This window comes from Balaenoptera borealis (assembly GCF_965194805.1).
Source record: "Balaenoptera borealis genome assembly, chromosome: 1".
NCBI lineage: Eukaryota > Metazoa > Chordata > Mammalia > Artiodactyla > Balaenopteridae > Balaenoptera > Balaenoptera borealis.
This window is the reverse complement of record NC_138860.1, coordinates 47,174,165-47,190,106: the sequence shown is the minus strand read 5'-3', so window position 1 is coordinate 47,190,106 and position 15,942 is coordinate 47,174,165. Positions and strand designations below refer to the sequence as shown.

The 15,942-nt window shown below is 40.9% G+C and overlaps 1 protein-coding gene across 6 annotated transcripts in view; it reads left to right on the top strand.

The window, feature by feature from the left end:
* The window catches only part of RGL1 (ral guanine nucleotide dissociation stimulator like 1), a 295,305-nt gene that overhangs the window by 239,093 nt on the left and 40,270 nt on the right, over nucleotides 1-15,942 (top strand). For all 6 annotated transcript variants that reach the window (XM_082401614.1, XM_082401612.1, XM_082401611.1 and 3 more), the window contains 4 exons: nucleotides 2,464-2,648; nucleotides 8,572-8,696; nucleotides 10,082-10,297; nucleotides 14,253-14,356. In XM_082401614.1, coding sequence (XP_082257740.1) covers nucleotides 2,464-2,648; nucleotides 8,572-8,696; nucleotides 10,082-10,297; nucleotides 14,253-14,356 — 630 coding nt within the window. The remainder of the gene's footprint in view (nucleotides 1-2,463; nucleotides 2,649-8,571; nucleotides 8,697-10,081; nucleotides 10,298-14,252; nucleotides 14,357-15,942) is intronic.

Below are 15,942 nucleotides of genomic sequence, written 5' to 3'. Positions count from 1 at the left end.
GTTGTTGCAATTTATAGATATTTGCATATTTGTAATATTTACTTTTTTCAATAAATAATTTGTTTTGTAATTTTAAAGCTAACAATTATGGTGGGTAAATGAGTAAATGATATATTGATATCTTTTAACATCTGTCTTTTTCTATAATTTTGGATTTCTACCTGGGTTTTTTTTTAGGTTATGAACTTTTGAGGTGTTATCAGGGTCATTGAGTTGCTGGTCTCGTTGGTTGGATGCTCTTTTAGATTTTTAATTTAGTGATGTGAATTATCATCCCTCCATATCTATCTTTTGATCACTGTCATCGAAAGAGTATTCCCTCATTGAAATATTAAAAACTATTAAGCGAGTGATAGTACTAATTAAATTAAATCACCCTTCTTTTGAGAAGTGCAAAACTGTTCTGTAAGAGTCACCGTAATGTATGCAAACGTCAGGTTTTCCTGTGTTCTATGCTATCACCCCACCTATATGCCTGCCCCAGTTCTGGGCTCAATGCTTGTCAGCAAAGAAGAGAAATTATTCACAGAAAAAGTCATCTTCCGTATAAAAATGAAATATTAGGATGCCGCCACATCATTATCTTCTTCAATTCATGATATTTGGTTTTGGTGAAGAAAGGAGAAATAATGAGTGCCATGTGTGGGCTCTCAAAATAATTGCAGTCCATCATTTCAGGGGGAGTTAGGGCTTCACCATATGAATCTGGGGGGCCACAAACATTCATACATAACAGATGATGTGACAAGTGACCCGAATATTGAAGGTTCACTGACTAGAAGTTCATTAATTTCATTTTGCTCGTGCTTTCAATTAATCCCAGAGCCCAGATTAATTTCTTCTAGCTTTCTGTGAGGGAATGAAACTTTTGTTTCTCTGTTTTTTTGATCTGCACTGAAGATTTAGAAAATACTGTATTATTTCTATGGTTTTAAATGCCAACCTTAATTAATGGTTTTATGTCATCTATTTCTGCTGTAGCTATGTGAATATTATCGTTCCAAATGTCTTCGTGTCCATATTGGTGAAACAGTGATCTCCACAGCAGTGAAAACAGTTAATTTCTTTCCCTTCTGTGTTTGTACGTCAGTTCCAAAAGTTCAGCGTTAGATTGGCTTTAGTTGCATTTCTGTCTTGATCACAGTCTAGCTCTCTGCTATGAACTTGAGACCTGTGAAGTTTAGACACACCTATGAAAGTCCAGGCGGCGGTTTCATATATATGGATCATAATATCTTTTTGTTTCTTTACAGTTCGTTAACTAAGCGAACAATTTGTTTGAAGTCTAATCAGATGGTAATTTTAAAATCTGCTAGACATTTTTTTTCAGCTGAAAAATTTTAATTAGGTCTTTCGATAAAACAAAGGGTCCCAGCTCTGTCAATAAAACATGCATTGATTAATTTATGGTCCCAGTCATCTTCCGGCCATCATCAATGGATGCACCTTGTTCCTGGGGCTGGCTGGTCATTAGTGAGGCAAAGTACCATGTGCATGGAACACAGCCCAGCACGTGCCCGACTCAGGAGTGGCTGTAAAGCCTTCTTTGAATATGAAGCGTAGGACAGTAACACTCAAAAGTTGTCCTTTTTATCAGCTGTTTGTCTCTTCCATTGAGTGAGGGGCTGCACCTACCTTAAAGAGAACAAGCTCGTGTTATTAGTAACATGAAAGGAGGGAACTGTGCCCCCATGATGACCCTGTCTCTTTTTGTGCCCTGGTCCTTGTTTCATCCAAGGTAGACTCAGCTGAGCCATCAGAAGAAGTCACCCTCGCAATGAATGGCTTTGCTTATCAAGTTTTTCTCCTTTACTTTTCAAAACCTAACTTTCTACTCATACTGTTTCTCCCACTTGAAACACATTGTCCTCTGGTAATTTGAAAAGCGAAAGGATAATTTTGTGAGGACATTTTTGGTGCTATGCTGAAACCCTAGTGATCTTTGTAAAATTAAATTTACACATTATCTTTCCTAAACCTAGGCCCTTCCGTCCATCAAATTTCTGGCCTACTGTCTGTTATTTCCTAAAATGTTATCACAGTAGATTTTGTGGTCTCTGACTTGAGTGAATCCAGAATTGGAAACACATCATCTTGTTGTATACAGGTTACTTTGAAGTTGCTTCAGGACTCACTAAATCTTCTCTTCCGTGTCTTTTTTTGCCCTGTGTGGGTTTTTCCAAAGTTTATGGTCCTGTTTTTTTTCTGTCTGTTTGTTTTTGTTTTATAACTTACCAGCCTTTCCCCAGCTCCCCAACCACCACTTAAAATAATAAAAGGTAGTCAGGCTGTTTTCAGATGCTTTAACTTCACTGACATTGCTGGGAACTTCTAGGTGAACTATCCATTGATCACTTGCCCAACTTTTCCTGAGGCATGGCTGAGACAGGCTCTGGTGTCCAGGGCTGGTTTTGAGTCTCCAGAGCCAGTTGAGTGCAGTGACTTTCTGTTTCTCTTTCTCAGTGCAATCGCCTCCATCCTGAGGGCCTGGCTTGACCAATGCTCAGAGGACTTCCGAGAGCCCCCTCACTTCCCTTGCTTACAGAAACTGCTGGATTATCTCAAGCAGATGATGCCAGGCTCTGACCCAGAGAGAAGAGCACAGAATCTTCTTGAGCAGTTTCACAAGCAAGAAGTAGAAACTGACAGTGAGTACTTACTTGTTTGACTCCAGGGAAGAAGCTAGATTCTGATCCTGCAAACCTCCACAATGAGGAAATGTTCTCCCTGTACTTGTTGAACAGGAGGCCTTGGTTTCCCTCAGGGCAGGCTGCTGGGGGATTGGGGGCTGTGGTAAAATTCTCAAGGTTATTGAAGTACTAATTACAGAACCTATAGCGTTTTAGAGCAGAGAAGGGGATATTCAAGATCACCTAGTCCGACTCCCTCATTTTCTACATGAGGAAACAGTGGCTCAGAGGTGAAGTGATTTCTCAGGGTTTCCTTTAATACCGTAAAGAAGACGATCTCCTTGATGGTCTTTTACCTTTCCTTGTCATCACATGCCATGCTAAACTTGAATTTGCTGTTCATCATCTGCCTAATTGGTTCCTCCTTCTAGCAAATGAAAACCCATCGCAAACCACCACCCCCATTCAGCAGGCAAGGAATTAAATCCAATTCTGCTGCTGCCCTCACAAAAGCTTGAAAAGCTTGAAAAGGTCAGAAAAGATGTTTCTCCTTCAGCGGGAAAGCACCCCTGTAATCTGTCCCCTGCTGGGGCAGATTACCATCATTTCACATCTCTGATGGCCTCATCCAGAGGAAGTTTCTGTAGCTGTTTTTTCCTATCTGAGGAATTGACTGCCTATTTTCAAGGACAGAGGAAGGGCCACCACTGCAGGTCACGGGCTGCTTGGAACCATCAGGCTTTGAAGAAAGTCAGAAAGAGGCTAGGGCGGTCTTTCAGCGTGAAGTTTTATCCCCTCACTGGCTGCTGGAGGGTGGTTGCCATGGCAGCTGACCCACTTGGAGCTTCTGACAGGCACTTCCCTGAAGTGACGCCTGATTTCCTCAGTGAGGGAAAGGAAATGGTTCCTCAACACCGATAAGGGAAGCTGCATCAGCGCCAAAGAAAATAACCTTAAATTCCAAACAGGACCTGTAGAATTTTTTATGTGTGGGGGACCAGAGAGGGGAAAATGCAATTGCATCATGAAAAGCTGACTGCCAAGTCCTCGGTATCTCAGATGACTTCATCTGCCGGGAATGTTTGAATACCAGGGGCACTCCTCCAGCTGCCGGACCTCAACTCCCTTCAGGGCCTCCCCTCCTGTCTTCGTGCTGGAGTGGATACACCATTAGAGCCCAGCTCTCCCTACGGGAGCTGCCCCTGGCTTCCGGCCTAATTGGGGAACCGGTGGGACCAGTGGTTCATTGTTTCCAACCGAGACTGGAGGGCCAGCTCATTTGGCAGGCTGAGGCAGGGGAGAACGAGACGGCCTGACTTTGGAAAAGCTTTTAGGCAATCCCAGAAATGAATTTTTTCTGTGTTTGGAAATTTTTAACCAAGAACTCTCTAAACTCTCTGTTTGTTAAGTATAGGAATCATTACCGAAAAAGAGTATTAGGAGCTTGGTTCCCATGTGCTTATTCTACCCAGTTTCATGCCGGCAAAAGCAAACAAGCTCTCCTACATGTTTTCCAAAAGTGAAATTTTGCATCAAGTTTTTACCTACTTACCGCTGGAAGAGAATCAAAAGCAGAAACAGTGAAAGCGTGGACTAGACCCCGGAGAGAAAGGACCATGTAATCTTCAGATACAGCAGCGTTGATCCAAGGCACACATCAGGCTGCTCTCGAGTGCTGGGTGAATGAGATCAAGCCTTAGCACACGTACTCCTTGGCTGAAGTGGGCCAGCCTCTGCATTGCAGAGCGACTGGGACAGATTTATGCACCGTGGTTAGCAAGAGGGTTGAGAGGCCCATTCTGAACCTTTGGGATTTCAAATATCTTATTCCTCCACCCAGTGAGAGAGGACCAGACTTGTGTGGAGGAAAAGTGGTGAAATCATGGGGTTTTAGCTTTCTTTAGCTCATGCTTGTTTGTGTCTCAGACTCCAGAGGCAGGCAGAGATCCCCTCCTCCCTTACCCGGTTGTAACCAACCCCGTTCACATCAGTACCTTCAACTCCAGGGTGAGGCGGCCAGCCTTAAATCACATACCTGTCACCAAAGTTGGCAGATACCCACGTGGTGCTCTGACAGGGGAGGTGATGTAGGGTCCACTCAGCGCCCCTTTTCCCCTCGGAAACTAAGAAAAGGCCACCCCAACTTGATCCAAGTTGCCTAAAAGTCTTTTATTCTGCAAAGGCTTACAATGTAAACATTCTGGGGGAGTAGTAACACCCTGATTTAAATGTCTGCCAAGATATAACTGCATGCAGCTAGATTTTTCTTCTTGAGAATGGATTTGACAGGCAGAAAAGCAAGGAGTGTGAAGGGGGATGAGGTTGGGGAACAACCCAGGAATTGGGGAACGTTTCCCCGGAAGAGAGGCTAGGGACCCAAGGTAAACGTCTTCAAGGTCCACAGTCTTTCACAATGGAGACTGGAGGTCCTGTTCCATGTGCTGAGCACTTATGCTTTTGATTTGGAGTCCTAGGTAGAAAAAATTTATTTTTTCCTACTTCTTCAGTCTGTATCCTATTAATTTGCTAATCGATGATCTTATCTCTAATAAGGCTCAGGTGAATTTAGCTTAAGGCTATTCTACTGCTTCATGCATACTTTTTTTTTTCTTATTAGTCATCCATTTTATGCACATCAGTCTATACATGTCAATCCCAATCTCCCAATTCATCACACCCCCACCCCCACCCCCCAGCCGCTTTCCCCCCTTGGTGTCCATACGTTTGTTCCCTACATCTGTGTCTCAATTTCTGCCCTGCAAACCGGTTCATCTGTACCATTTTTCTAGGTTCCACATACATGCATTAATATACGATATTTGTTTTTCTCTTTCTGACTTACTTCACTCTGTATGACAGTCTCTAGGTCCACCCACATCTCTACAGATGACCCAATTTCGTTCCTTTTTATGGCTGAGTAATATTCCATTGTATATATGTACCACAACTTCTTTATCCATTTGTCTGTCACTGGGCATTTAGGTTGCTTCCAAGACCTGGCTATTGTAAATAGTGCTGCAGTGAACATTGGGGTGCACGTGTCTTTTTGAATTCTGGTCTTCTCTGGGTATATGCCCAGTAGTGGGATTGCTGGGTCATATGGTAATTCTATTTTTAGTTTTTTAAGGAACCTCCATACTGTTCTCCATAGTGGCTGTATCAATTTACATTCCCACCAGCAGTGCAGGAAGATTCCCTTTTCTCCACACCCTCTCCAGCATTTGTTGTTTGCAGATTTTCTGATGATCCCCATTCTAACCAGTGTGAGGTGATACCTCATTGTAGTTCTGATTTGCACTTCTCTAATAATTAGTGATGTTGAGCAGCTTTTCACGTGCCTCTTGGCCATCTGTATTTCTTCTTTGGAGAAATGTCTATTTAGGTCTTCTGCCCATTTTTGGATTGGGTTGTTTGTTTCTTTAATATTGAGCTGCATGAGCTGTTTATATATTTTGGAGATTAATCCTTTGTCCATTTATTCATTTGCAAATTCTGAGGGTTGTCTTTTCGTCTTGTTTACAGTTTCCTTTGCTGTGCAAAAGCTTTTAAGTTTCATTAGGTCCCATTTGTTTAGTTTTGTTTTTATTTCCATTACTCTAGGAGGTGGATCAAAAAAGATCTTGCTGTGATTTATGTCAATGAGTGTTCTTCCTATGTTTTCCTCTAAGAGGTTTATAGTGTCCGGTCTTACATTTAGGTCTCGAATCCATTTTGAGTTTATTTTTGTGTATGGTGTTAGGGAGTGTTCTAATTTCATTCTTTTATATGTAGCTGTCCAGTTTTCCCAGCACCACTTATTGAAGAGACTGTCTTTTCTCCATTGTATATCCTTGCCTCCTTTGTCATAGATTAGTTGACCATAGGTGCGTGGGTTTATCTCTGGGCTTTCTATCTTGTTCTATTGATCTATATTTCTGTTTTTGTGCCAGTACCATATTGTCTTGATTACTGTAGCTTTGTAGTATAGTCTGAAGTCAGGGAGTCTGATTCCTCCAGCCCCGTTTTGTTCCCTCAAGACTGCTTTGCCTATTCAGGATCTTTTGTGTCTCCATACAAATTTTAAGATTTTTTGTTCTAGTTCTGTAAAAAATCCCATTGGTAATTTGGTAGGGATTGTATTGAATCTGTAGATGGCTTTGGGTAGTATAGTCATTTTCACAATGTTGATTCTTCCAATCCAAGAACATTGTATATCTCTCCATCTGTTTATGTCATCTTTGATTTATTTCATCAGTGTCTTATAGTTTTCTGAGCACAGGTCTTTATACCTCCTGAGGCAGGTTTATTCCTAGGTATTTTATTCTTTTTGTTGCAATGGTGAATGGGATTGTTCCCTTAATTTCTCTTTCTGATCTTTTGTTGTTAGTGTATAGGAATGCAGGAGATTTCTGTGCATTAATTTTGTATCCTGCAACCTTACCAAATTCATTGATTAGTTCTAGTAGTTTTCTGGTGGCATCTTTAGGATTTTCTATGTATAATATCATGTCATCTGCAAACAGGGACAGTTTTACTCCTTCTTTTCCAATTTGTATCCCTTTTATTTCTTTTCCTTCTCTGATTGTCGTGGCTAGGACTTCCAAAACTATGTTGAATAACAGTGGTGAGAGTGGACATCCTTGTCTTGTTCCTGATCTTAGAGGAAATGCTTTCAGTTTTTCACCATTGAGAATGATGTTGGCTGTGGGTTTGTCATATATGGCCTTTATTATGTTGAGGTAGGTTCCCTCTATGCCCACTTTCTGGAGAGTTTTTATCATAAATGGGTGTTGAATTTTGTCAGAAGCTTTTTCTGCATCTATTGAGATGATCATATGGTTTTTATTCTTCAATTTGTTAATATGGCGTATCACATTGATTTGCATATACTGAAGAATCCTTGCATCCCTGGGATAAATCACACTTGATCAAGGTGTATGATCCTTTTAATGTGTTGTTGGATTCTGTTTGCTAGTATTTTGTTGGGGATTTTTGCATCTATATTCATCAGTGATATTGGTCTGTAATTTTCTTGTTTTGTAGTATCTTTGTCTGGTTTTGGTATCAGGGTGATGGTGGCCTCATAGAATGAGTTTGGGAGTGTTCCTTCCTCTGCAATTTTTTGGAAGAGCTTGAGAAGGATGGATGTTAGCTCTTCTCTAAATGTTTGATAGAATTCACCTGTGAAGCCATCTGGTCCTGGGCTTTTGTTTGTTGGAAGATTTTTAATCACAGTTTCAATTTCATTACTCGTGATTGGTCTGTTCTTATTTTCTATTTCTTCCTGGTTCAGTCTTGGAAGGTTATACCTTTCTAAGAATTTGTCCATTTCTTCCAGGTTGTCCATTTTATTGGCATAGAGTTGCTTGTAGTAGTCTCATGCATACTTAATTTTAGGTGGAAGTTGAAAGCTAATCCTAACATTTTGAGGATTCTAAGTACTTCTTGAGAATTCTGAGGACTTCATCAGCATTTCTGACACCAGAATGGCCTGTTCTACTCCCCAGAGCCTGGCCTGCCTTCATGCCCATTCCTTCCAGGCTTCTGATTATAAATGGCCCAGTAATTAAGAACTGCATAGTTGGGGTTTAGGAAGTAGTTGGATTAGTGCTTGAGCTGATCAGAGGGTTTGAGGGAGCCCCCAAATGAGGGTGACCCCCTGAATGTAGCCCAGCTTTGCTTCTCTAGACTTTGCCTAACCTGGCTCTGTCCTTGACCGAGGAACGAGTGGTTTGTCCAGGTGACAACATGAGACCTCTGAGCTTAATAACGCATCTAGGAACAAGCAGAGACTGGGAAGACCTCCATTTCACTCAGGTTTATTGTCCTTGCTGTTCTCTCCCTGTGGGTTTTCTAAAGAATCAGCTCTTTTCTTCCTAAATTAAAAAAGTCCAGTTGGACTCTGTAAACAAGGTTGTACACAGCAGCACCAAATTACTAATATTTTTCCACCTGTGAACAGATGGGTTTCCCAACACCATCTCCTTCAGCCTGGAAGAGGAAGAGGAACTGGAGGGCGGCGGGTCTGCAGAGTTCACGTGCTTCTCAGAAGATCTCGTGGCCGAGCAGCTGACCTACATGGATGCAGTACGTCTTCTCTTTGTGCCTCCGATGTGCTTCTATTTAGAATGTGGGAGTGACAGTACTGGTGGCCCCGGGTCACATGATTTAAGTCTTTTCAAATCCCCGAGAGAGGCTGTGCCTGTAAATGCAGAGTGAAGATGTGATTTGAATCCATCATCTGAATAATTCAGGCCTAAGCTCTTCTTACAATTCTGGGAGAAGGTGCTTTTTACTTGGCACAAGGAAATAAGAATTCTAATTCTAGGGAAACAAAAATCTATCCTGTTCCATGGGTATTTCTCTCCCTTTAGACTCATGAATATTTCAAGATCCAAACTGTTTATTTGGAGGATTGTAAAGGGGTCAAAGTATAAGTTAGGATAAAATAAATTCACTGAATCCACATGTGACTATATCTGGCAGCTCATTTCCACATGTGCTTCCTGGTCTTTTGAAGTTTGGATATTTTTGTTAGCTGTACATATTTGGTTTCATCAGCCACGTTTCATAGCTCAGTGGTAGCTGGTTAAAGAAAAAAGGGCTGTTATCAATGATCACAATGGTTTTTAGCTCTTCCACACTTAGCACTTTAGAGGAAGCAGCATAGAGTTTCCATCTAGTTAACATGCAAATAGACTCTCAGAAGTAAATCAGATAGTCTATATAAAGTAAATCCTTGTGTTCTCTCTTTTACACAAACCCTTGCACATCTTGTATTGAAATTGTTGTACAAATGAGAATCAGATTTGTTCAACAAATTTGTTGTTGTTTCACACACTGATAGCAGAAGAGAAAGATGGAAGACTTCATTGGCTATGACTTTTAGGCAAAGACCTGGAAACCAGGCTTTAAATTCCTCTTTCTTCCTTTTACTGTGTGATGTTGAATAGTTTTTCCTTTTGTATGTTTCTTAGTTTCTTCATTTTAAATAATAGGAAATAGAATAGTGACATTGGTGAGTGTCACAGGTACTGTACTTCTGTGAATCACTTTTCAGGTGGTCATTCATATGCATTATACACAGTTTATGATCATGAGTGTCCAGAACGTACCATGGTTATGATTTTGAGGTCAAAATCATCTTAACCAATTCTTTTTGATTAGTAGTACAGATTTTTACCTGGCTTTCCTTCCAAGACAGAAAAGTCAAAGTGTTTTTGGACATTTAAATTTTCTTTTGGTCATCGTGTTCCATTTGTTCAGTTGAGCAGATTTAGAAGGAACATGTGGGCTTTTCTGATCAGTTAATGTATTAATTATTTACTTTTTTCTATTGAAATGAACACCATGAGGCAAATCAAGTAGAAAAGGGTTATTTGTCCATTCACGAAGTACCAACTTACAGATGACATGCTTTGCCATATGAAATGTGTGTGTTGTCCTTAAAGTCAATTCCTCTTTTGTTCTAGCAACTATTCAAGAAAGTAGTGCCTCACCACTGCCTGGGCTGCATTTGGTCTCGGAGGGACAAGAAGGAAAACAAACACTTGGCTCCTACGATCCGTGCTACCATCTCTCAGTTTAATACCCTCACCAAATGCGTTGTCAGCACCATTCTGGGGGGCAAAGAGCTCAAAACTCAGCAGAGAGCCAAAATCATCGAGAAGTGGATTAACATTGCTCATGTAATTGTCTTTTTAAAAATATTCTTTGGGTTTAGTAGATATGGGAGATTATGCCATCACTCTTATGTTTCCATTTGGTTGAAAAGCAGTCAAAAGACCATATGTGAGGGCCCATTGGGTTTTGTTTATTTTTTAACATCTTTATTGGTGTATAATTGCTTTACAGTGGGTTGTTAGTTTCTGCTTTATAACAAAGTGAATCAGCTATACGTATACATATATCCCCATATCCCCTCCCTCTTGCATCTCCCTCCCACCCTCCCTGTCCCACCCCTCTAGGTGGTCACAAAGCACTGAGCTGATCTCCCTGTGCTATGCAGCTGCTTCCCACTAGCTATCTATTTTACATTTGGTAGTGTATATAAGTCCATGCCACTCTCTCCGTTCGTCCCAGCTTACCTTTCCCCCTCCCTGTGTCCTCAAGTCCATTCTCTATGTCTGTGTCTTTATTCCTGTCCTGCCCCTAGGTTCTTCAGAACCATTTATTTTTAGTATAGTTTTTAGTATAGTTTTATACTATTTTAGTATAGTTTTTATTGTCCTTCCAAAGTAAGAAAAAAGTTGCCTTTCTTAACGTGGGAGTTTATTTATTTCTCCTCTTTAAAAATATTTGTCCCTTGATCACTTCTTTCTGCTCATGGGCCCCTTCCGGGTGCGATGGAATGTCTGCTTTTTCACAGACTGAGTGTTGGTTCTGCACCGTGTTCAGTAAATATCAACTGGTGGCCTCAGTGTCAAATGGACTGCTCTGACGATGCAGAAGGATTATCTCTCACCCTTCCAGTACCTGGAGGCATTCTATTTTCTGCAGACTTGAAGAGCCAATACCTTCTTAGGATCTCGAATCTCTTTTCTAAAAGACTGAAATATACAGATTTCACATTAATCAAGGGCTTTCCTGAGGGCTTTATATCTGAAGTTGGAGGGGCAGAGTCTATTCCTAGGCCTGAATTACATTCTGCTGGGTGTCAGTCCAGTCTATTGGATCAACTGCTTCCATGCCATATGACCTTGACCTTCATTTATCAGCATCTTATTTCATGAGTGAGGAAAGGTGAATGGTATTCAGTCAGTCACCACATATTTCATGAGCCCCTAAATGCTTCAGAGCTACAATTTTATGTACTTTGGGGACATAGGTAAGCTAAACACAATAATTTTGTCCTACAGGAGCCTATAGTCAAACAAGGAAGCTAAGATATACTGGAATTATCTCAGCCTGGGCTGAAGAGGAGTAGGGCCGTATGACATAAGTGCTGCAAAAGTGGAGGAGCAAGAAATCACTTCTGACTGGGGTGATCCAGGAAGGTTTCATGGGTAGGATGACATTTGAATTTAGCTTTGAATAATTGATAGGATTTTGGGTATTTGAAGATTTGGGAAGATTTTTTTTTTCTCGGCAGAAGAAATTACATCAGCAAGAGCTATGTAATTAACAACAATTTTGACAAATAATTATTATGTAAATATCCTCTGTTCTGGGCTATATGGGTCAATCCTAACCAAAACACATTTTGTTTTCTACCCCATTATATATTTTTCTCATTAAGCCCCTATCTGTGGGCATAAGGCTTAAACTTTCACATTTTCTCTCTCTTTTTTTTTTCCACATTCTCTTTTGTGGTCTTTGATTGAATAGCAAAGCCATAATTGTGCCAGAGAATTTGCTTTATTTTGAGTCTGTAGGTGGTCTAATACCACAGACTTTTTAGTACATGGAAAAATACTATATGGAAAAAACAAAAAAATATCTTATGCAACTTTGACTTCTCCTATTCTGAATTGAGGTTATTTATCAACAAGTAAGAGCTACAAAAGAAGTTCTGATAGAGCATGGAATTTCTCTGTCTTCTTAGACTGATAAGAAAAAAATATTTTTTGGCCACAAACGGCATATCATTTACAGTCATCTACATGTCTCAAAAGAAAATAGTCTATCTACTTTTAATCTATTCAACTGCTTAGAAAATCTGTAGCAAGCGTGTAGCATCTGTATATGTGACAGGGTGACTCAAACAATGACTTTGGCCCATATAAATATCAATTGTGCGTTTATGTGATAATAAGAAATACAAGTTGTATAATTTGAGGTATATTCCAAATCCCATAGCACGTGCTTAAAAGCCAAGGGTCCTTAACTCTTGGTGATGCAGTTTCCCGGTGTGGAGCATGCTGTGTCCCTTGAAATTGTGTAGGTAACTTAATAAAATAACAAGACTCACAGGTGGTTCCCAGCCAAGATTTATTTTACTTTTCCTGCGTTAATCACAGTCATTTTCTATTGAGAGAATGTTTGAAAAAATGATAATTTTACATGCAGAAAATATTTCTGACCTAATATGACTGTATTTTCTTGGACTGGCCTTACTGCTACATTTTTACTTTTGCATCACCTCTCCTCAAAGATCATTCCTTTTCTAGAAATGGGGCCAGATGCCCCTTGTACTCCTTTAAACCTTTAGCTTAAGCCTCTTTCTGAATAATGTGTTCCATATGTTTATCACAATTTGCATGAAATATCTGGGCCTGAGTTCCTTTATTTATTGCAAGTTTCCTGATTTTTAGAACATAACTTTTGGATTCTGAACCTTTGTTGAACCATGCTGTCATGGGCTTGGTTTCCAGACTGACTGACTGTAATTCAGAGCGCGAGCTTTCTCTCTCTCTTTAGCTTTCTCTCTCTTTCTTTTTAAATAAAGGGAAAGCATTGAGGCGTTTAAAAAGAGTGGGCATGACTTTTGTAAAGAACTTTGGCATTTATTCTAAGAAAATGTTGTGGGGTTTGTTTGTTTGGCGTAGTAATTTTAAGTAGCCAGATTTGGGTGTACCAAGTTAGAGAATGCCATTTTTCCTTCACAGTCAGGACTCACGTGACTTCATGAAGTGATCTTTCAAGCAACGTGCATTTATGCCCAACCACTCTGGGACCTCTTGCCCCAGATGTTCTGCATGAAGCCAAGCCCATGCTCACACAGTGTACTCGATAGTCAACAGTGGATGTAGTACACTCCCCCATGTGCCTGCACATGAAGCATCTCCTTGGGCATAAGGCACAGCTCACTCTCTCGAGGCTGCCACCTTCCCCATTCCGGCTGCAAATGGGATCCTCTCCCTGACTGTTTTGCTGTCCCCTACCATTCATTCAGCAGGACTTTGACTACAAGGTCGCTGCCTGCTGATGCTACAGACTCTGAATGGTAGCTGAAGTTTCAGGATCAGGCATTCTTTCTCCTTCCCCAGAAAATGACATCCAGAATGTTTCCTGTTCTCTTTCTATTTTGTTTTAAAACGCTGCCAAAGTGAATTTTATTTTAAAAGCCCAAGTTATTTTGGAACCACTGTAAGTACCAAGGTGTTTCTGAATGTTTATGATTGCGGCACAAGCCAATTTGAAACCGAATGGATGTGTATAAAAATATTCCCTCTTGGCTAAGAACATAAAAGCCAAAGTTCAACTTGTGGTGAGTTTTTATTGCCAAGTTATATACCCCTCTCTGGACAGGGGTTGGTCATGAGATGTTTGATAGCATCTGACCTCGAAGCAGCTGCTGCCCGATTCACTTTGTGGGTCTGAAGGATACAGTCATCTTTCATGTGTATTTTTAGGGCATATGTGTGCTTTCTTCAGAAGAAAGTTTGCTTTCTCTAGCAAAGTTCTGTAGACTCACCTCCACTCGTGTTTTTACTGGGAAAGCTGGAAACTATAAAACTGTAACAACAACACAGAAAATATATTAAAGGGAGAAAAACAAGCGTTCAGGGCCAAAATCTGTAAAGTGTCTCAGTGACTGGGGTGGGAGCAAAGGATCCACTTTTTGATGTTCAGTATTTATACAGCCGCCTATTTAGTGGTAAGAGTTCATGGCAGCTGTGATACCTCTAAAACAGGAAACCACCAACTCACTGTTTTATTGATATTTAAATGCCTTGTATGTTTTAATCACTCTCCCTACAGGAATGTAGAATCCTGAAGAATTTCTCCTCCTTGCGGGCCATCGTTTCGGCACTGCAGTCCAATTCCATCTATCGGTTAAAAAAGACTTGGGCTGCGGTCCCAAAGTAAGTTCCCAAGTGTCTGCTCTGCTTTCTTTGGCTGGGCTGATTAGTTGCTGCATAAATGGTGTGGGTCCTCATTTTCAAAGCTCATATTATATAACTAGAGAAACATCTTTGAAAGCCTCTGTGTGTTCCAGGCAGGGTGTGTTTTACACATCACCATGAATGAGTTTTGAGGCAGGGCTGCTGCAGAAACCAAACTCATTCTCAAAGGGTGCCAAAGCCAAGATGATTGGCTTTGGGGATGATTTTAAGGATGTGCATATTATCTGGGCTTTGAGGGATAAGGTTGTGGAGTGATGAAGTTACAGCAATTTGCCATTAGTTCTGGTTATTTTTCAGCCACATTCCAAAGCCCTAAGCTGTTCCAAGCTGTGAGGGATAGTGTGTGCAGATAGGACATTAGTTCTTGCTGTTCAACAAGAATCCATTTAGTTCGTTTCTGCTTCCGCCTATTAAAAGCTATCTTAGTGATATTAAAAACCTCTAAGTATTCCTTCCTAGGTACCTGACTAAAAACGATTAACTGCCCACATTCTGTATTGTGTTTTTCTTCATATTTCTTGCCGTAACCTTTGGAACAATGAACAATTGTGTCCTTCCTTATTGTTTCACTGTCGCTCTCGCCCCCATGTCCAGAGCTTCACTGAACTCTAGACCAGAGGGCTTTTGGCAAAGGAGGGAAGAGTGAGTGAGGAGGCAGTTCTGGTCCCCCATGTGTACCGATTTAGAGGCTGGAGCATGTGTCGTGACTACAAACTAGATCAGCTACTTTCAACAAAGTCTCTCTCGGTTTGCACTAATCGAGAAGTCAGGCCATAACAGGGAAGGATGCGTGCACTGTTTATAACCTATATTGTACGCAGCGCAGTCTATACTGTGTGAGGCACTGTCAGTTCCAGTTGGGAGACAGGCCAGCTTGCTCCCCAGGCAGGCCTGCCTTGTGGATTTGGCGGGCTCTGTCCTTAGAGTGGAAGGTCTAGGTACTCAATTTCATCAACTCACTCAGAGCTGGTTAAACCTGAAGAGACTGACACTATCCAAACTCAACAGAGACCCGGATTGGTAAACCAGAGTTTCATAGATTTATGCTGAAAAAGGAGTGCCAGAGTGTTCAACCTACTGATAAGCTCACATTCTCTGTCAGAGGCAAATCTGCTTAGGGGAAGTCACGTTATTTATTATATAATTCTTTGATGGGTTTTGAAGCAGGTGATCTCATTGCCTGGTGTTATAGATCTGCAGACGCCTCAGCCACTTGGACTCCAGAGCTCGTGTTCTGTTATCTATCAGGAGAAAAAGTGGCAGATAGGCTTTTCAAAGTCCAGTGCAGTTTTCTTGATTACCACTTTTTTCTTGAGTTCTATCTCCTCTTCATTAGTTTGAATGAAGAAGGTGACTCTGTGTGATAGAGATTAGTTAATTGATTTTCCTCTGCACAGGAGTCTTATGAAAGATAAGGATCATGTAAAATCATTAGATGTTAGGCCCTGGCGAAATATGATGGGAAAATCAGATGCGTACAGCGTCCCCACCCTCAGCACCCCAGCCCCGCACCTTCCCCTCATCACTGCTCCTCAAGTGTGGTA